At 48.1% G+C, this 21,319-nt stretch overlaps 1 protein-coding gene across 1 annotated transcript in view; it reads right to left on the bottom strand.

Moving 5' to 3' along the window:
• LOC119432403 (zinc finger protein 423) overlaps nt 1–21,319 on the bottom strand; it is a 145,345-nt gene that overhangs the window by 98,386 nt on the left and 25,640 nt on the right. The window contains exon 3 of the mRNA XM_049670917.1: nt 7,877–8,026. Coding sequence (XP_049526874.1) covers nt 7,877–8,026 — 150 coding nt within the window. The remainder of the gene's footprint in view (nt 1–7,876; nt 8,027–21,319) is intronic.

The raw sequence follows: 21,319 nt of genomic DNA, 5'->3' as shown, positions 1-21,319 counted from the left end.
GAACAAACGCGCGTTCTGCGCCGTGCTCCCTTAAGGGCTGCAGAAGTAGGCGTCTCTTTCCTCCTTTAAAATCACCATATATGTAGAGCAAACGCGCCTTCTTCCGACGCGCGAAAGGCCTTGGGGGGGAGGGGGAGGGAAGGGAGGCGACGTTTAGCTGCGGCACTAAGTGCCTATTTATATCAGAGGCTCCGGCAAAGTCACCAACGCCGCACGCATTTTGTGCGAACGCGGGCAAAACGCCGACGGCGTCGACAACAGTTCTGCGTGTTGTCGGCAACTGCGTGTTGCCGGTGCTGCTGCATGTCTAAGTTTATACAACTGATAAAGCTACTATCATTACTCCGTATAGCTCTCTACAAATTTGCTATCGCAGTTGATGCTTCGCCTTTCAGGTGAAACTGCGACAACTTTTTTTTTAGCTGTATCGCGCGAGAACACTATAATATGGTCGTATGTCGACCTGAAGGGAACATCGCATTAGACGACTCTTGCACAGGAGAGTGCTTAGTGCACTTGAGAGTACTTCTGGCGGTCTCGCTGCCTATCGCCGCTTAAAGGCGCTAAAATGACGCGTCGCGCGATATAGCTCAAAATGCGGGAGGCTGTACCTTGATCTTGTCGTTTATATAACCATTGCAGATGCACACTCCTTCTTGGCAACAACGTTGCCTTCAACTCCTCCGCCATGCTGCACGTCACTGAACTGCGGAATCGTCTTCCGTACAACGTTTTCTTGATTCGTGACATTGAGAAGTTTAGACTTCATGAATTATCTGCCGTATTTGCCTAGTTTCATCAACCCATGCCTTTACCATTGTATATTGTTCTCTATTAACGAATAACCGATTGCCTTGTTCATTATCTGTTTTTTTTTAATGCATCTCGTACTGTATAACGTGTGCTCTGTTTTCTTTTGTTTCTAACCGTTTCCAACTTCTGTCTCCGATCGGCTTGCCTTGTTCGTTAGTTTCCTTTTTTTTTCACTTATATACTTTTTAACATTGTACTCAATTTATTTTGTAATTAATTTTGCATCCCCCTCTCATCTGATACTCCAACTCTGTAATGGGTGAATTCTGTAAATAAAATAAAATAAAATAAAATAAAATAAAATAACAAAATGTGCTCTCCCAAGCGATCACCTTTAGCCTGCACTCATGTGCATTGTGCTTTCTGAATGCCTTGGGGGTGCTCTTGACTTGTAAGCGGCTTCAACTTGCGAAGGTTGCACGTTCGCTCTCTCTGCATAAGCACGCCACCTTTCCCAAATAAATATGATTGACAGAGAACGCTCGTGTTGTCCGTCCCTTTATTGATCACGCGTAGTTCGAGCAGTTGTAAAAAACAGACGCAGTATTACCTACAAACGAGCTGCTATATAGAAACGGAAGTATGCTACCGACTCTGGCTGTGCTGTGCTGGTAAAGTATTTTCTCGTAATTTGTAGTCATTTGTGCGGACGGGTTGAGCTGACTGTCAAACTTAACTGTTGTTCGACCTTCGTCGCATTTTCCTGAGGACGGCGACATAGGATAACAGAAGTAGGTTCATGGTGAAAAAAAAATATATGCGTCAAGTAGCTTTCCAGCATTTGTGTCCCTGTGAAGCGAATCATGTAGCTTCAAAAGTCCGTGAGCAGATCAGCTATGCGGCCTGGTCCGATTAATGGTATCGGTACGTACATAAGCGGAGGAAAAAGTAAAAGAGAGAGAGAGAAGCGACACCGGTGGCACTGCGTGCTAAGCACGTGAAGTATGTAAACTACGAAATGAAACCATAGTCATGAAAACAAGAAAGCTATCGATAAACCGACTACGTACTTTAGAAACTATAGAAACAGAATATACGAGTACTTGTAAAATCAGTGGGCCGCTGGCTCTCTTTCGCCTGCAGTAATGAGGTCCTGCGAACTCTCCTGCTTCCCAACTTACGGTGAGACGGACTATATAATTAGCTGCAAAATAACGCAGCTCGGTAAGAGGCGACTGCGAACCGGTGTCTCGCGACGGGTGTGTGAAATCGAGGTCGATACGTGCAGTGAGGGCGCCGTTCAGAAAAGCAGGGATAAATGGTAGGTGCATGGGAGCTGGGGGGGGGAGATAGAACGGAACGAAATATTAAATACATTCTTACAAGGCACCGAGATGCATAGCAGCGCACTACCAGCACGGAGGAAGAACAAATAAAGAAAGAAAAAGAGCCAGGGGTGCGTTGGGTAAAGAAGAATGTTGCGAACTTATGCTCTTGAACGGAACACGTAGTGAGCAGCCCCACTCCGCTACGTAACATCTAATGAACAAGCGAAGAGGGACAAGGGGAGCAGAACTGAGTGCGCGCATGAGCGATCGATGTTAACAAAGAACGCATTAGATAATTAAAACCGGGGGGGGGGGGGGGGGGGGGACGTTTCTCCTTAATTCAGAGGTAGCTAATCAAAACAATACAAGACTAACCGGCCTTTTTAATCTTGCGTGCCCATTAAGAAAAGTGTCTGCGCGCACTCCAAGAAGTGCAGCGCTCCGGCACACGCCGCCGCCTCTCCGACTCCGCACCATTTGACAGCCCGGGGCCGACATCGAGTTTCGCGCGCTTCTCTCGGAAGAGGCGGCGCTGGTTCACGACGAGCCCAGGACCCGCCCGCGTGCCGTTCTCTTCTTCCCAACTCCCACAAACCATCACGCAAGAAAAAAAGAAAGAAGAAGAAGCATAAATTTGCAATGGCCGGAACGCACTCGGTAAATTTCGAACTTTCGTGGTCCACCCGACGAATATCAAGGTAAAAAATAGGCACCTATGGAGCTCAACTACAAAACCGCTACTCATACCGCTTATTAATAAAGTCTCTCTCTCGGCTCAAACGCAAACTGGGTACGAATTCATAAAGTTTTTTTTTTTTTTTTTTTTTTTTTCGTTCGTGAGTGCTTTTTGCCGTCGACTGGCCACCTTCGCTAGCAATACGTCCAGCATTAGGATTTGCCGGAATTTTCTCTTACCAACAGTTACAGATTGAGAGCTTTTTTGTGGATACCGGCCCCGAAGAAAAAGTCGGTGTGCGCTCAGCAGAAGAGTGAGCCCGCTCTGCTGATGATCACGGAGTTGTGGGTTCGCTCTCTGGGCCCGTATTCACAAATCTTTCTGTTCGTAAGTGCCTTTTGCCACAAACATGCGCGCGCGCGCACGCGCCAGTTTCCTTAAGGCTAAAGACGCCGAAACTAAATGGGCAAGTTTATAGCAATCAATTAACAGGTTCACGAAAGCTTCGCGTCACAAAGATTCCAAAATGTGCGTCGGATCTACATAATTATTTATAATTTTAGGTGCTTTGCGGAGGCCTGCATTATCTTTATCATCGCATACTAAATGACCTTATAGGCACAAATCACACAGTAAACGTAAAATCGTTCTCGCCCCGAAAGAAGCACGAAAGCAAGAAGAGGCGCACGCAGAGAGAATTAACAAAAAGGCGGCCCCTTATCGAACGTGCTGTAAAGAACCGCGCTCGTGTCCCGCCCCGCCCCTCAATGCTTTCTAGGAAACGTAAAGACGTTGACGCTGTTAATTAGCTCACTTAATGACACTCTTTGGTGTGTACGTCACCAAATCGAGCGACTGTTGACGGCACTGATTTCTGATGGGGCTTAGGGTGCCTCGGCTATTGAGGCGCCCAACTGGAGATGGGTGTGTGTCAGGCGATAAATTTTCATATTTCCCGGGCTTTATATTAAGTCGAAAATATAAAAAAAAATCACGCAATCGGCATCTTGCTGAAAACATGCAAGTTCGATGTTTCTTATAATTGTCTACAACTACTCATTGATAACCTCACATTTATAGAGCTGTAATTCACTATTTATAATTAATCACAATTAACAACTTGAATCAACAAAAAGTTTACAAGCAGATGGTCAACTTGACTGCGCAATATGTACTTGTTTGTTCGTGCTTAAAACTAATCTGCGTTTAAAAACTTAAAGCGTGATTGATGGGACACCCTGTAAAAGCCCAATATCAATGTTAAGAAAGACGTTGTTAAGAAAGACGGAGCGAGCTCAATAAAGCAGTGAGTTTCAATCCCACAAATACTTCGGTGTCATACGCGCAGATTATATTCTATATAGCGCACCCACCACACCACAAAAAATTATGTTGAGGCATTAAAAAGAAACGAAAGAAAAGCCTCGCCTGTGCCACCGAAGTATAACAGTCTCCATCACACCACAGAAAAAGTTGTACGCTCTACTTTTCCTTCAACTGCCCATGTCAGCTTCCGTCTTCCTCGTCCTCCTTCGGCTCTCCTAATGGATCGCCTTTACCCATTTCGTTCGCAACAATATTTGCATCGCTCTGACTGGTTACGCAGTGTATAGACCGGTAAAATAGACATGTTACATTGAGAGTTCGAACTGTTATAAAAGCAGACATTACATCAATCCAAAGAAGAAAAAAAAAAAACATTTCCAGCAAATTTCTGCAGCTGGCATCAAAGAAAGCCTTCAATGCACAAAGTGTGCGCTCAAGTCCTTACGTGACAGGTTTGTTCGGCTATTTCGCACGCAAATGCAAGTTCTTCAGCAGAAACTTTTTCCGCCACATTGGTCAGCTGAAGTCTTCCCGGCGGGGAAGTCGAACACAGGCAAAAGAGGAACTATGTAGCGGGTTGAGCGAAAGCACCGCGCTCGGTGCCGACTCAGTTACGTGTCACTGCGCGAAAGCCCCGCTTCTCTGGGAGGATTCTATAAGGACGGCTCTCTGTTTCTATTCGGAGCACTCCGATTCAGCGAGCCTTTAGCACGCGGCTTTCTGCAGTGCGCTAAGAATGGGCGACGGGCAGGCGCCACTCTTCTCGTAACAATGATCAATACGAGCAGAAATGCGGGCCTGCTTACGGAGCAGTAGCCCTCGAGGCAAGCGGGAGTCTTTTATTTCCACCGGCCGCGAGAGTGGCTGTCGGCCGCCGGGCGCGCGGCGGCGACGTCGAGGTGTCGCGCGCAGGCCCCTTTATAATCGAGGAAGGAAATGCCGGGCGCCCAGCGGTTCTCTCCTCCGGTTAAAGCGTCGCGTAGGCGTCCGCAGGGGTAGCGTCGGCGGCGGCGTTCATTTATTAGGGGGGCGCGGGACCGGGGGAATGAGTGCGCCGCCGCCGGCCCCGCGGGGGAACCGAGCGCGCCCGTGGCCCGCGCGCTCTCTCCGGGGCCGTCGCCATGGCGACGCGCGCCACTCGGTTTCTCTCGGGACGTATGCAAATTACTCGGGTGACAATTGGAGGGCTGCTGGACGACGGACGGACAAACAGGCGGCCACGGCCGGCCGCCGCACCTGCAGCCGGAGCCGCCGCCGCGTGCGGGCTGCATGTTCCACAGCGCCAAGTTGGCCGCAATGAAGACTTATGGTTCAGGTGAACGGCTCGGCCTGCTCGTCCCTCCGGACGCAACCGGCAGAGCGTCGCGACCTCTCAGGGATCCGCCGCGTATCTTCATTAGCTGTCCCCGGCGGCAGCGCAACGTCGCCTCGGATCATTCCGCACCGGATCTCGGCGAGCGAGACAGAGAGAGCTCGGATCTGCTTGCTCCCGAGCTGAGCGACGCGCCACCGGCAGGGCGTGCGAACCTAATCTCCCCTGGCACGAGCTGCAGGGTGCGCGCGAGACACGCAATGAATTGCTCCGCTTGGTTTCTGCCATGTTCGTGCGCTGTCGGGCGCATCACTCGCAGCGCTGATCAGCCGACAACACCATGGAGCACCAACGCCACATTCGCATAGCGTCCAAGAAATGCCCTGCACTGCGCATAAGCGGAAATGTAATGCAGTGGTAGCGGGTACTTTTCGCACAAGCATCGACGATACGCAGGAAACTATGATTTACGTGCTTACCTGGACCTGTATGCTCACATACTATTTTAACACGACTTTTTACGCAAGAGACTCGAAATGCGCTTGTTTCCTTTCTTGTCTTTCTTAGGCAATGTAAAACTTTTGGCGCCGCGAGGACGTGAGAAGCTGCTTTACTTTCCTGCACATTTCGTGCTAACATTTAAAAAAGGAAACAAAAACATTCAAGAAGGGTTTTCTGGAATAGTACGCGAATTGGTCAAAGTCATGCGCTGGTGAATGGCACACAAAGTGCATTTTGTCGGTAGCCTCGCATCATATGGTACATGTTTGGGTGAACCAACGCAAAGATGATCTCTCATGGCTCGTTAAGGACCAAGCCTAAATAATAAAGCTCCGCAAAATTATTCTATCTCATATATATATATATATATATATATATATATATATATATATATAATATGTGTGTGTGTGTGGGGGGGGGGGGGGGAACGAGAAGAAAGGGGACCGAGAGGCCCGATTTATTAATCATATCATAGGAAGCCAACAAACATAGACACCAAGGACAACATAGGGGAAATTATTTGTGCTTACTAATTGAATTAAAGAAATTATGAATTAATGGACATGAAAATGGATGAAAAAACAACTGGCCGCAGGTGGGGAACGATCCCACGTCTTCGCATTACGCGTGCGATGCTCTTACCATTGAGCTACCGCGACGCCGTTTTCCCATCCACTTTCTGGGGTAGTTATGTTTTTACAACTAGAACTAACCCTGGGAGTGTTAGCCAGCGCCATCACTCACAAACCTAGGCGGCGGATGTAGAACATCCTTTCTTCCGCAGGCGTCACGAGTACGTGATCTTTTGGGGTGAAGGCAACTGGTCAATAAAACCACATATGCTACCTGAAGGCATCGATGTTGCCGGATTCGAGCCCTCATTATGTAATGAACGAGAAGAAATGGAACCGAGAGGCCCGATTGATTAAATTAAAGTGGTGTAGCTGGCTATGGGCTGGCTATGCATATGCGTCGTCGCGCAATATGTACCATGTGGCACACGCGATACCGCATGGGCGTGCTTTTAAATGGCAGGACGCAGGAAAAAGAACTACCCTGTCCGTAACGGTTGGTTGCTGCTTGGCAAAATATGGCCAAGTTTCTACTAGCCCTGAAATTAACCCTTGAACTTCAAGCGAAATTTTCAGATGATTTACAGTACAAGGAAGCCTCACATCTGTAGTTTTTAGACATCCGCTGTCCAGCATGGTATTTCCAGGCATTGGAAACTGTCAAGTTACGCAATTATAATATTGTCGATTTCGCCATCTTGTCTGATTCATGCCATCGCCTGACTTGACCACAGGGATGCTACGGCCTCTCTGATTGGCTCAAAACGCTGTCATTACAAAATTTTGCAATACGGCAGAATTTCGTGACAGATGACATGACTGAAGCTGCTGGTTCTGTGCTGCCGCGCGCCACTCTTCTGTTACAGTGATTGTTTTGTGCCGCTCCAGCATTTTGGGACGACGCAGGGGTTCTTATAGGCAGCGCCATGTGGACTCTCACAGCTGGGGCGAATGAAGGCGTAGTCACCCTGTCCTAAATGACAGTATGCGGGAAATGTGAATGAAACGAGGGGGGGGGGGGGGATAGTACAGGACGCCTATAGGACTGGGGGTGTAAAGGTAGAGTACACAAAGAGTGACAAGACATTAATTTTTTAGGGCAGTCGAATACTTTAACATTCGATGATTTCATAGCACGAACTACGGATCTGAAAGGCGAGCGACAAGCCCAGCTGAAAGGTAAAAAATAGCAACCTTGGTGGTACCAACCACCGCTCCGTTTAAAAGGGGCCATGCCCACGATACCTTCCAAATCAAACCACTCATCCATCTATACATTCATGCAGGTGTCGCACATGCCACCCAATTGGAGCGGCCGTCCGCGGTACCCGGGAGAGCCCCGAGGCCGCGGCTGTCCCGAGTCCGGGGAGCGGCGCTCCGCGAGTTCCCGAAGCGACGCGTGGCTCACCGCGGCTGCAGTCGACGTTCCTGTGGAGCAGCAAGCTGTGCACGCTGTCGAGAGCCAGGCCGCAGCCGTCGCAGTGGAACGGTGGCCTGTCCTCGTCCTCCCCGGCTGCCCGAGCCGCGTCGCAGGGAGGTTCCGGTCCCTGGTCAGAGCCTGCACCAGAGTGCCCAAGACCATCTCTCCACCATCGACGCACTGAAAGTCTCTGCACTGCCTCGTCAATCAGACGAGCCAGACAGGATCGCTAACCGCGTCGATTTCGGAGCACTTATGCGAGAAAACATAGTTTGCTTGCGAAAATCGAACAATAAAAATGGCAGATTCATGAACAGGGTGCATGACTTGGAAACAACTGAGAAGAACTATGGGTAAGTAGACAGGGTTGTGGAGATATATGCACTAAAATGACAAAAAGAAGACATGTGCCGATGTTGCTTGTGTACCTCACTTAGCGATTGCTTTTCTGTTCGGGCTTGCGTAGATATTCATAACAAAAAATCAATTAATCTGGCAAGAAGTTATCCGACTATAGCAATCAGTATTGAACGCTCACTTGCACGTTGAACTTGAAGTGGTTCGAACCAGTTTGAACCGTTACTTTTTCGCTACGGAGTTGAACCGGAACAGAACCGTTTTCGGTGAAGTTTCGGTTCTGCATTCTGCCTGCAGATGCATAGAAATTAACGTTCACTCCTTGACTGGTTTATCTTTGCTTCGAATTTATATTTCGGCGCGCTTCTGATCTCCATTTCTGCTACTACCATGAGCGATATGTCATTTACGAGCCTTGCATGTGTGCCTCACCGTGTGCACTTTTAATGTGTTCCTGTGCTTCGACCACTTGCGAGCAGCAGCACGCTCGAACTGCTATGCATGAAATTGCGTATTTTTCATGTTCTGTCAGAAAGCTAGGAGCACCTTGCTCGACGTGATAAATGCACTAACGCCACGTAGAGGGTTCGAACAGCAAATCGACCCGCCGCGGTTTCTCAGTGGCTATGGTGTTGGGCTGCTGAGCACGAGGTCGCGGGATCGAGTCCCGGCCATGGCGGCCGCATTTCGATGGGGGCGAAATGCGAAAGACCCGTGTACTTAGATTTCGGTGCACGTTAAAGAACCCCAGGTGGTCCAAATTTCCGGAGTCCCCACTACGGCGTGCCTCATAATCAGAACTGGTTTTGGCACGTAAAACCCCATAAGCCCGTTTCGCGCGGCACATCAAGAGCCGTGCTGCGCATGCGCAAGGATCAGTGATGTCACACGGCTTGCGCACCGGAGCCACCGGAGCCGGCACCTCTCGCGCACTCCGCCGCCGCCGCGCGCGACTCACCGCCGCCGGTCTGCGCATTCCAGAGGAGTGACGTCGTAGCCGTGGTAGACGCACTGGCGCCGGCGCGCGCTCGCTGTGCAGTCGCCGTCTGACACTGCGCTGGAGCCGCTGCGCTTCTGACTGGCGTTTGCCAGTGTGTTATAGCCATGGAGAAGGAGAGCGCAAATGCTGCTCAACAGCGCAGAAGAACGGAGAAGCTTGACTCATCGGATCCCGAAGTAGTTGCCTGGCAATTAGCGGTTGAGCGTAGGAGGAATGAATACATGTGCCACATAATACGTATACCGCGTGTGTGTCATTGGAGCAGCAGTAAGCATGACAATCAAGCTAATCCTTGACAATCTAGACAACCAGGAAAGCTAAGAATAATCAGCTGAACCTTTGCTAACGCTACGTATATCCTGGCATAGCCGAGCTAAGCCACTGCAATATTTTTTTTTACTTTTTAAACAAAGTGAAAGTGAGAGTATATTCGGAAACAAAAGGTTATTCGATAGACCTAATTGCAGGTAACAGTTGGATGAGAGGCCAACTGAGAAGCTTATAGAAACAAAGCAAAGGTGATCGTATCCTGATGCTCCATGACAATGACAGTAATGAAACAAAAGAACAGCACATCACCGCATGCATGTAGTGCTATTTGAAAGGCCTAATTGGAATACGCTACAGTGGTATAGTGCTACTTGAATGGAGTGTTCAAGAAATGTAATTATAGTAACATTGATCAAATAATATAGTGTGTTAAATCAATCGAGACGGCGAACGACTGAAAACTATTGTGCACTAGTTATCTCCTCTATATGCATTCGCTCAAAAAACTGGTTCCTTTGGGCAACCACCACGGCTCTCCTATAGCAGAATTATTCTAAATCGTCTGTCCCCACTATCCGCTTGCATCAGGCTTCTAAAAAAAAAAAAAAGCGTAAAATGTTGTGCCAAGAGAACGGAACAAATATCTGAACGGAACAAACAATCTACAACTTCGAACAGTGATTTTCCGAATCGAATAGCAATGGCTGTTCGATTCGCATTCGAAATTTCAAATATGTGCGCACCCGTAACGCCACGTCGTGTGGGCGCAATGTCAGGCCATACTTGACGGGCATCCAGCAAAGGCGCACGTCGCACCCTCACTAGATGTCTTGATATTCAGCGACCGACAGGTCTGCTGGAAAAAATATGTGTGAATAAATCACCCAAAAACTCGGTGCTCGAATGACCCATTGAGCGAAATGCAGCTCCACTAACGTGAAACCTGGGGAGGTGCGAAGCATTGCAGTGATGCACCGCTAATGGGCTCATACTGCCTTAAGCAATGGCTCATAACCCCGTAAACGCGGCCTCACCATTACGACGGCAGAACAGAAGTGAAATTCTACGCTGGAATGATGAGCGGCAACGCAGCCAGCTGTGGAAGACGACGACGACGAACGCGGGAGCAGTGGCACGAGCGCGTGCCGAGCGCGAGCACGAGCCGCTTGCTTACCGTGACTACGACGGCGGCGACGATTAAGACAGGAGACGCCGAGAGCCCGGGCGCATAAGCTGCTTCGCACCTAAATAGAAGATATGTCTTTTTGACCATCGTGGTATTTACTGGAAAAAAAAAAAAAACGTAGGTGCGAGCGGAAAGACGCAGGCTGACTTATAGTTAGTCGAGGACAAGCTCGGGGCTCTTACTGCGCCAATCACCACGGGGTAACAAGCAAGTGCAAAGCGTGCAATTTTCGGCACAGTTGGCGGAAGGACAGATAGAGAAGTGGTTAAACTCCGTTACAATTCCGAAGTGGCAACGGTACGTGCCTAAACGGCTGACGCGAGCCTCTCTCTTGACGCTGGTAATTCCCTCTTCGTATATAAAATGCCGAATTAAATATCCTTTTTCACATATTTTAACGAAGACCGAACTCAGAAACAATATAAACCCAAACTTGCTCGCATGTAGTCTTAGAATAAAGTTCGTGCTGCGGATGTAAGGTGTACGCCTGCGGCTGTAAGGCGTCAACCTCCCCATGCCCACTGAGCCCCGCCCCTCTTCCAGGACCGAAACCAGCATAAATTAATCTCGTTGTCGTAGCATTTATCGCCGACGACTGAGATAACCTCGCATATTTGAAGCTGTACTCCTTGGTTCGGCGAACATGGTGACGAAGTGATCATGCTCCAACTGTGAGTGGTCGGATTCCTTAACTGCGACGTTTAATACTTACCAAATCCAGCGGAAACATATAGCGTTATACTGCACACAGTGCGCTATTAGAGTGTAGGGAGGTAAGGGGTCACAACTATGCATACTCAGTGTCTACGAACCCGGTTGCTGCAGATACGAGGTGGGTATAACAACACCTAAAGTACTGCACGTGATTCTCCCGCAAAACGTCGGTTTCCCATCGTTGAGGACAGCCAGGCCACTGCGTCAAGCACAGTCGGAAAGGCAGCGCCCTCGGACGGAACGATCTTGCCTCACCCCACGGAGGCCAATAATAATAATAATAATAATAATAATAATAATAATAATAATAATAATAATAATAATAATAATAATAATAATAATAATAATAATAATAATAATAATAATAATAATAATAATAATAATGGCAACTATGGCGTTTCACTTGCCAAAGCAACTCCCGGACAATGAGATGCACCGTAAGTGTAAGCTCCAGATTAATTTAGAACACCTGGGGTTCTCTAACGTGCATCCAAAGCAAGAACTTGTCTGCATTCACCCCCTGCCAGATTGCGTCAGCAGCAGCCGTGAAGGAATCTTTTCATACATTTTAAAACCCACTTATCTAAAGTAGGTGAGGAACTTGTCACATATATACCCTCTTCTGTCGTCTCGCCAATTATTATTACTTTTTATGAGCTTTTTTATGAGCATTACAAGGAGGAAGATGTACACTCCAGTAGAAGAAATACTTTCGCGCCACTATCAATAAATATCACACCATTGGCATATTATCTCCGAAATGTCTCAACCAGTGAATGAATTTACCCAGCCGTTATGCCAGGGTTCTAGTATTCGCCTCGGTCGTCCGCGTTGAGGAGAAGCTCACGCACGGGCAGAAAAGACCGCGTGCCACGGAGCGTGCCGGCAGCTGAGTGCCTGATTGCATGGCGGACCGTGACAAGTGTCGATCGGCTGTCACTGAGGCAAGCACGCATGAGTGGCTGTTAAGCATCGCAGGTCGGCCCCTGCGGCCGATTCCAAGCAGCGCCCCACACACACTGGGGGTCCTGCATTGGCGGGCCCTGTCCAGAGCCCGGTGACCCGAGCCTACGGCGCCGCGAACTTCTAATCCCAGTGCCTGATTGCACGGTTTTACGGCGCGCATTCAGCGTCAGCCGGAGGCTAAGCCGCGGCGACGCGAGGTCGGTCCCTGGGGGCTTCCCAGCAAGGCAACTGCACCTAGAAATGCCGCCCTTGCTCGCCCCCCCCCCCCCCCCCCCCTCCTCGACCGCCGAAAGCCGCACTAAACCAAAGCGGACAGCGGCAAAGAGCTCTCTGAGAAGTCATCCATCAATTGGAAACAGCGCCGAAGCGCGCTCCCCGTCGCTCGCTCTTCCCGGCGGTGACGCCGTTCCATGGGAGCCCAGGGCAAAAACAAGGCGTCCCCCTGACGGCGAGACTTATAAATCACGATCCGCGGCTCCCCTCCTCGCCCCCGCACCAGTCAGCGTACCGTTCTGTCGCGTGCGCCCCGGAGCGCGGGCTCCGCGGCCGATTCTGGGTATCGGGGACGCTGTCTCGGCTGATCACGTCGCTCGGACACCGAGCGGCCCAGGGGCCATCGGGGGCCGCCGTTGAGAAACCGACGCGTCGTCACTAATTCTGTCTAGGTGATAGCTTTTCCGCGGCATCACTATTTTCATTAATGGCGTGCAAGCATTCGGCAGCGTTATTGTCTTTTTTTTCAACAAATATTGCCTTGCGAGAAAACATCACAATATACGTCAAGGCTATTCGCTGGGACGTGCCTGCTATAGTGCGCGGCCGAATTTATAGATAATTGTGTAATTATCTGCGTGGGACATTTGCTTATGTGTCAACACCAGCTGGAGACACAATTGACACGAGATCACGCAAGAAATTTCTCAAGGCGGTATTCTGAGCCGTATACCCTTTTCAGCATCTGCCTTGAGGATGTTAAAATGGTTCCCCCACAGGGAGTTAAAATTTCTTTACCTGCCTGAGCATTACATTCATACTTGCCGCCCATGTGCGGGGCACACCTTGGAGTCAGGTAAACATCGTCGCAATCGACGTGGAAGACTATACAAATGACGATTTCGGCACTGTCGAGATACCTGGAATTCACTGTGGTCCGGGTGTTGCTGCTCCTGAATTGTGCCCAGCTATTCCACTCAAGAGACGCGAAGTCTCCCCATACCTGTTGAAGACATTGGGTTGCGACGATACCCTATGGGCAAAACTACATTCCTGGGCGTAAGATTCGATTCTTTGTCTTGGATTCCACACGTTCGGCGATTGAAGAAAAGACGTACTTCTCTCTTGTGCATTCTGCGCATGTTGACAGGCACTACGTGGGGCTGTTCTGTCTCACCCTCCGTCATCCTAATAAGACTCTCTTAAGTGAGTAGCTGTATTGCAATCTTTCAGCACTGCAGCCACACTTCCTATAGACTTGGCCTATATAGCTCATCGAGAGTATGCAAGCTGAAGCGATCCAAAATTGCTTCGAGCTACCGAAGTTCACATCCACAGTGGGAGCATATTGTGAAACACGATACACGAGCATCCCAACATGAGACGCAGGAACGCCTCGGAACTGGACTCCCGAATGCAACTTTACGGGCATCAGTTTGCCGCGATCGCGTCTTTGCAAGCCATGACGCACGTCCCGAATTGTCAACGCCCTGTTCCAGCTGAAATTCTTCCGCGGTTTTTCTCTCCGTGCATGGAACGTATTCACCACAATCCCAGGAATCAGCATAAAATCAGCAGCCCTTCCCCTGTCGAGAAAATGGGGGTAAGCGAAAATTGTCGTGTGTGTATGTGACCTTCGTCAGGGTAACGTAAGGTTAATCCGGTGCAAAATGGTAATCTGCAAAAGCAAAAACATTCTGCGCGTGACAATATGGGACATTAGAGACACATAAGCAGCTTGTTCGCCTACCGAGTTTACTCATCTACTTATTCTCTTTCTCTCTTTGTTTGTTTCTTTCTCTCTCTCTATTTCCCTATTTCTCTCTTTGGTTCTTTCCTTCTCTCTCTTTTTCTTCCTTTTTTGTCCTTGGTATGTGCCATTGAGCTTGGAGCCTTTCTGCACTATCACCAGGATCGGCCCACTTTTCAGCGTGACACCACCACCACCACCGCCGAAACTTATGAGCCTATAAAGCTTCGCTTAAAAGCCGACAATGAATCCACCTGCCCTACAGTTTTTTTCTTCTTTTTATTTTTTTAAGCGAAGCTTTATATGGCTAGGCGAAACGAAAAATCACATCATCTCCCCCTACGGGCAACCATGGTGGGATGCGAAAGCATCGCGAAAGCATCGAGTTTGCATCGAGAGATGCGAAAGCATTGAGTTTCCGTTTCATCTCACTTGGCAACACAACCCAATGAAAGTTAGAGTGAGAGAATGTATTGAGAAGAGAGGAGACGTTTGTACGGGGTTGTTGCGTCTTTATTTAGAGATCGTACGTGATTCTTAGCGTCGGTGCGCGCGGTATCTTGAAGACGATGGCTTTGTGGTCGGTGAAGTGTAGCGTCAATGGGTCTTGCTGCAGAGGGTCGAGTTTGAAACGTTGACGTTTACGTTCGGCTTCCCGAGCCTTCCTCTGCTCCGCGGCGGTGGCGCTGCCGCTGCAACTAGCGCCCACGTTGACGTTGTTCATGGCGTTTCGCACATCGTTGCAAGAGAGCGAATGACGGAAGCACAGCGAACGCGCGCTTTATACTGCGCCGCGACACTTGCGCCGCATACCGGCGTACCCTTAGCGAGAGAGAGGGAGAGAGAGTTATATGCAATTATTTGCTGCACCGCACCTGTGGCGGTTAGGGGGAGAGGGGAGGAGAGCACACACCTGCGTAGGAGAGGAGAATGAGGGAGAGATGCGCATGCGCAGTATGGGTGCGGCCGCCGCAGAACGGACACTGCCCCGAGCATAAGATGCTCTCGCATCTAAAAGCTTCTGTCCATCGCCTGTGTACAGAAAACTATCATCAGCAGCATTGGCTCGAGCATCGACGTCTTCTTCCGCAGCTGGCTCGTTGGCGCCCCTCGGGTTGCGCTCGTGCTCGTTGATGATGATGATGATGATGATGATGATGATGATGATGATGATGATGCCTCAATCAATGGCACAACCCATTGTGGGGGATAGGCCACGCGTGCTCGGCACGCGCTCCCGCGTATCACTGCTCCCGCGTTCGTCGTCGTCTTCTTCTTTGACAGGTGGCTCCGTTGCCGTTCATCATTCCAGCCATGGAGGAAGGAAAATATAGGAGGAAGCGTACCGCAACGCGATTGTCGCCGACTGTGGTGGCCCAACACATGATGAAAACGTCAGAGCACGGAGGAAACGTCAGAGCGCGCGGTAGGTTTTAATACTCCCGGTTGAATTTTTTTTTTCAATACCCATTCGAAACTATTTGATACTCTTGAAATAAACACAAACAAAAACAAGGGGAAAAAAGGATGGTGGTAGAAGTCATAGTCACGAGTATGACTAAGGCTTTCGCCCTAAGGTCTCTTGGCTGTAGCTCAAGGGACTCCTGAGGACTCATGACATAAAGGTCATGACATGCGTGTCATGTAGGTCATGAAAGAGCCTCCTACGTCTTGGTGCTCTCATGGTCGTTTCGCTAGCTTGGTAGGCTCCCCGCACACTGCTTCGCATAACATCGATTCCCACAGGGCGTGAGATCTGCCGGTTTTTTTCGCTGAGTCATTGCCATTTTTGCTGAGTCACGCTCATGACTATGACTTCTACCAGCATCCTGTAGTGTTTACTTCACTTAGTACCCTGGTCCGAACCCATTTCAGTGGTTTTTGAGTGTTAATCTTTTTCGCTTGGTCATTTTCATCACCAACATGACACGCAAGTCATGACATTTACGTCATGACTAGAGGCCGGATCTTTAGGCATTAAAAGAGAGCGTTTTAGGCGCCAAAAATAGGCAGGCAAAGCAACGTTTTAGGCCTCCAACGCCATAAATATAGGCACAATAAATTTTTACATAAATGTACATAATTTTAAACGAAGAGGTGCGCGACCTGTATCTACGACAGGAAAACAAGAAATGTTATAGTTGATGAGGGCACAAAGGCGCCAACAGTTGAACATAGCCGTGCAATTGTCCCATAACACTGCTGGACTAGTGACGATCATTTGGCGTAATTCAACAAGCACACTGCTCATATTCATGTTCAATGGCCACTGTACTTGAGCGTTGCATAAAGTGAAACAAGCATGAAAAAGAATATTGGAAAGCTGAGAATACTGATTAAAAAAAGCGCTACTTTATGTCTGCCGGACGCAATTAAATTAAGACACAACAAAAACTGACAAATAATAAATGCTAGAGAGACTACAATTTATTAAGAAATTAACATGTTCTTAATGAGGACTGTTAGGTACAACTCTGGCAATTTTCTCATATGCAATGAAATTACCGGAATTGTACAGGCAAAACACCCCAACACTGTGAAATACACTTCCGCCCATTTGAAGTGCATGTGTTTGAAGAAATCTGTTTGGAGAGCAGGCGGAACGTAGTCTAAGAATCACTATGAAGATTGTGGAAACAATAGCAAACTAAGAAGGGTGTGAGATTGGGCTTGTTGGTAAAACATGCGTCAAGGTAGGTTAACAGTGCAAGGCCACCAGAAGAGACAGAAGAGAGAACAGAGCGCTGTACTTCCAACAGTTTATTTTCTTTCCAGAAAGCATCGCTATTTATGCAGTCGTACAATAGCACACCAACCATGCGCAGAACGCCACGACAAAACCACACAAAATTCAACGTGGTGATAGCCCAAGGTATTTGATCTCCTTGTCAGTGGGAGCGACAGAGGGGCTACTGACGCAACCATCCCTTAAACGTAGAATTTCTGCCGCTTCGATTATCTCCCGTGTAACACGGTCTCTGTGTTTCGCGACGATACATTTTTTTAAAAATCTTGGTCTGCATCCACATGCGCAGCAGTGGGCAGAAAGCCATCCCTGTTTTGGGCGGTCTACATTATACTTGTGTTCCTTCAGCCTTCATTAAAACGAGAGTGCCGTATCGCACATCAAAAGAAACCAATAGATTGCGTGGACAACGTCGTTTACCGGATTCCTATCGTCTTGTGGCAAATATTATATCGGACAGACGGACCGCTGCATAAATGAAAGGCTGAAGGAACACAAGTATAATGTAGACCGCGCAAAACAGGGATGGCTTTCTGCCCACTGCTGCGCACGTGGATGCAGACCAAGATTTAAAAAAAAAATGTATCGTCGCGAAACACAGAGACCGTGTTACACGGGAGATAATCGAAGCGGGCGAAATTCTACGTTTAAGGGATGGTTGCGTCAGTAGCCCCTCTGTCGCTCCCACTGACAAGGAGATCAAATACCTTGGGCTATCACCACGTTGAATTTTGTGTGGTTTTGTCGTGGCGTTCTGCGCATGGTTGGTGTGCTATTGTACGACTGCATAAATAGCGATGCTTTCTGGAAAGAAAATAAACTGTTGGAAGTACAGCGCTTTGTTCTCTCTTCTGTCCCCTCTGGTAGCCTTAATTGCGCTGTTAACGTACCTTGACAAATAGCAAACTGCCACCATCCCCAGATTTTTGGATTCAAAATTGTTCCTCTTGTCACTGAGAATGATCTTGTACGCTGAGAAGGAACGCTCGACGGGCAGTGAACACCTTAAAATAAATTACAAACAAAACAAAAGCCACGTGCACATCACATTTTTCTTTCTTATTTTGCTCTTTACTCTCCTTTCCCCTGACGCGGCTCACCGCGGCTTCGCATTCGCCAAACGCGGCGGAACTGCTGCTAGCGGTTGTTTTCCGAAAGTTGGTTGAACGTCATAACGTTCCGAACAGTCAATGTTGTCCGGTAACATGAATAACGGTCTCTAACTGCACTTGAAAGCGAAACTTGAGGCTAAATAGTGTTCATATAGGCGCCGATATTGAAAATAGGCATTTATAGGCATTTATAGGCATTTAGGCACTAACGCCAAAACAGGCGTTTATAGTCACTATAAAAGCACTATAAAAGCCCTTCTTACCTTCTAATTCATGCTCATATATCAAATTGGGGCGATAGGAGCTCAAGGAACAAAAAAGGCATTTGCCTAAAATCCGGTCTCTAGTCATGACCTATCACTTATGTTCGTCATACACTGCTGTCACACTCTACCAATTCTGGTACATACCAAGTTAACGAAACGACCATGAGAGCACAAAGTCGTAGGCGGCTAGATAGACAGATGCTGTCAAAGTAGCAAATGTGCGCCAAGAAATGCTTCGCATTTAAAAAAACAAAGCAAGGAAAGGTCTTTTCCCTTCCTGCATGTGAGCAGCTGCCGGCCGAGCGCGCAGCGAATAAAAACTACCGGTAACCAAACGTCTCGGCAAATCTCGATTCTCCGTGATCTCGACGCAAGAGGTCACTTGTTGGGCCACCACTGCTGGCTACACGAAGCGTTCGCTTGCCAAGGCTCGCTGCGTGACGTGATGCTCCCTCCCTCCTATATTTTTCTTCCTCCATGATTCCTGCGTAGAATTTCACTCCTCTTCTGCCGTCGTAATGGGGAGGCCGCGTTTACGGGGGTATGAGCCATTGCTTAAGGGCGTATGAGCCATTCATTGTCTTACGTGACGGACAGATTTAATTTTGAAGCAATTTAATTTTGAAGAGTCGCAAGCGGCAATGGCGGGCGAATGCTGCTAACCACGCCGCCAAGAACACTCGAGACATCGAACGCAAGCGACATAGGCGGACTGCGGGCATACCGTCAGTGACGTCGTTCTCTCCATCGCAGCCGAACATGTGTGTAACCTCATTAAGAAACACAAAGACGTAACCAATAATTGAGAAATACTTTAATGAACCATCGGGATTAACCCAGTCATAAACACCGGGGCCGCACGTTTAAAGGGACAGACAACCGCTCAGAACATTAATTGATATAACCCAGCTGATGGAAAGATCATCTATCGTATTGGCTAGAACGGGCCCTGTTTTTCTCATTACACGTGGACTTACTCGTATATCTTTAATTCTTCACTAAAAGTCGCAAAAAATGACCTTTGGCGCCCCACGCGGCAAAAATATGAACATACTTACGAGGTCTACCACGTGACCTTCAACTAGTGTACGCGGTATATGGAAATGCAGTAACATTCTCTCTATTATAAGTTTTTTCTATATTAAAATGTGCAGATAAGCCTTCGTTTGTAGTCAGCAGAAAAGTGGCGCTGCCTTCGCCTTCGTTTTCGATGAGTTGGCTTGGCTCGTCTATCGACAGAATAACGACGCCGGGGGCCAGCTAGCCATGGCGTATAGGCGTGAATACTTGGGAAAAAACGCGGTACAACTATAAGAAAGGTCTGTACAACAACGCAACCTTATTGTACCAGTCTATTTACCTTTAAAAGTGGTTGGAGAGGTGACAATATAGGTGGTTAACCACAGTTGCACCCCCTCCGGTGAAAGCAGAACGATAGGCGGCTTTTTTTTTTTTTTTTTTTTTTTCAATTTGCGAGGCGGTCTATTGGCATCGTTATCACATCTCAGCGTTGCTGGAGGAGGGACGTATTTTTTTAGAGGCTGCTCAGATCGAAAAATTCTGCTTACAAAATAACAACGCACTTCTGGAAGTAACCGCTGCAAGGGTGTAAGCACTACCGAGGGTGAGTTTTTCGTTGCGCCATAAAAAAGCTTGGTCCATAAAAATCGGTTGTCAGTCCCTTTCAGCTTCGCTGGTTAAACATCTGTACGGAGTGCTTGGGCGATGATTTTTTTCTTCTTAACGTTGGAGCAACTTTGACGGCGTAATGCATATATAACACTGAAATCTGCAGGACATCTTTGCAAACCACGGCTCGTCAGCCATAAGGTGTATAGGTCCCATATACGCTTAGTTCTTTATTGGCAGAAGCTGTGCCATAAGACGCCGTCTACTTCAATTGAGATGGATGACATCTGAGCTGCGTTGCATACTCCTTCTCCCAGGCTGACACTTGTCTCTTTTCCCACGCTCGCACTTATCGAACTTATCTCAAAAGAACCTCGAATGAACTCAGTCGATAAGTTTACCAAGTCAATGTCATACATGTCCAAGCTACGCGGAAATTTGGAAGGCCAGACAACCACAATTCATTGGTTACCTAGGTACTACGACGTTATAACAGTTCAGACTACTGTCCCTCAGAATCAATGCCACGCGATGTACACACGGATGTAGCGGTTATTCTACAAGGAGGACGCGTCTCCTCCGTAAGCCCAAGTCATCCCGAAATTTTATGCACGCATATACACCACCAAAACGCGGGATTCGTTGCTGTTAAGACTGTACAAGCCATACATATTGTCATCGAGTGTGTCAGCGCATTGCCAAACGTTACGGAGGTTTCACTGCTTCTTGACGGGCGAGTTCTGTCATACTTGTTACGGGATGATAACACACTAAACATTATGAATAAGAACAGTACTGGAAAGAGCGTCAGGAGCCGCCAGACGAGAAAATTTGCTCTTTCCCGTCCTGTTCTTACTTCATACAATTTCGCATAATATTACAACATAAGCATGGAGGTTGACATCCACACTGACCCACTTGGCGCAGTGAAGGATGTGAAGAAAGTTACTAATAGATTCAAAATTTGACTCGCCTCACTATAGCGCTACTGTGCATTGCCAGTGCTATGCAGTATCGAAGATAGATGTATCTTAGGTACTATCTTAGATATCTTGTATCTGTGTCATGATACGTCTGGCAAGACGTGTATCAGTATCTGCATTACCGATACATGAAAGAATGTATGGTGTATAAAAGATAGAATATACTGCTATCGCAACATCACCATGCGAAACTACAAACGTTCGCGACTGCGCGCTGCCGGCCTTTTGTTTTTTTTAGC

Source organism: Dermacentor silvarum, chromosome 1, assembly GCF_013339745.2.
Source record: "Dermacentor silvarum isolate Dsil-2018 chromosome 1, BIME_Dsil_1.4, whole genome shotgun sequence".
Taxonomy (NCBI): domain Eukaryota; kingdom Metazoa; phylum Arthropoda; class Arachnida; order Ixodida; family Ixodidae; genus Dermacentor; species Dermacentor silvarum.
Note: the sequence above shows the minus strand (reverse complement) of the source record. Positions and strands in the feature narration are given on the sequence as shown.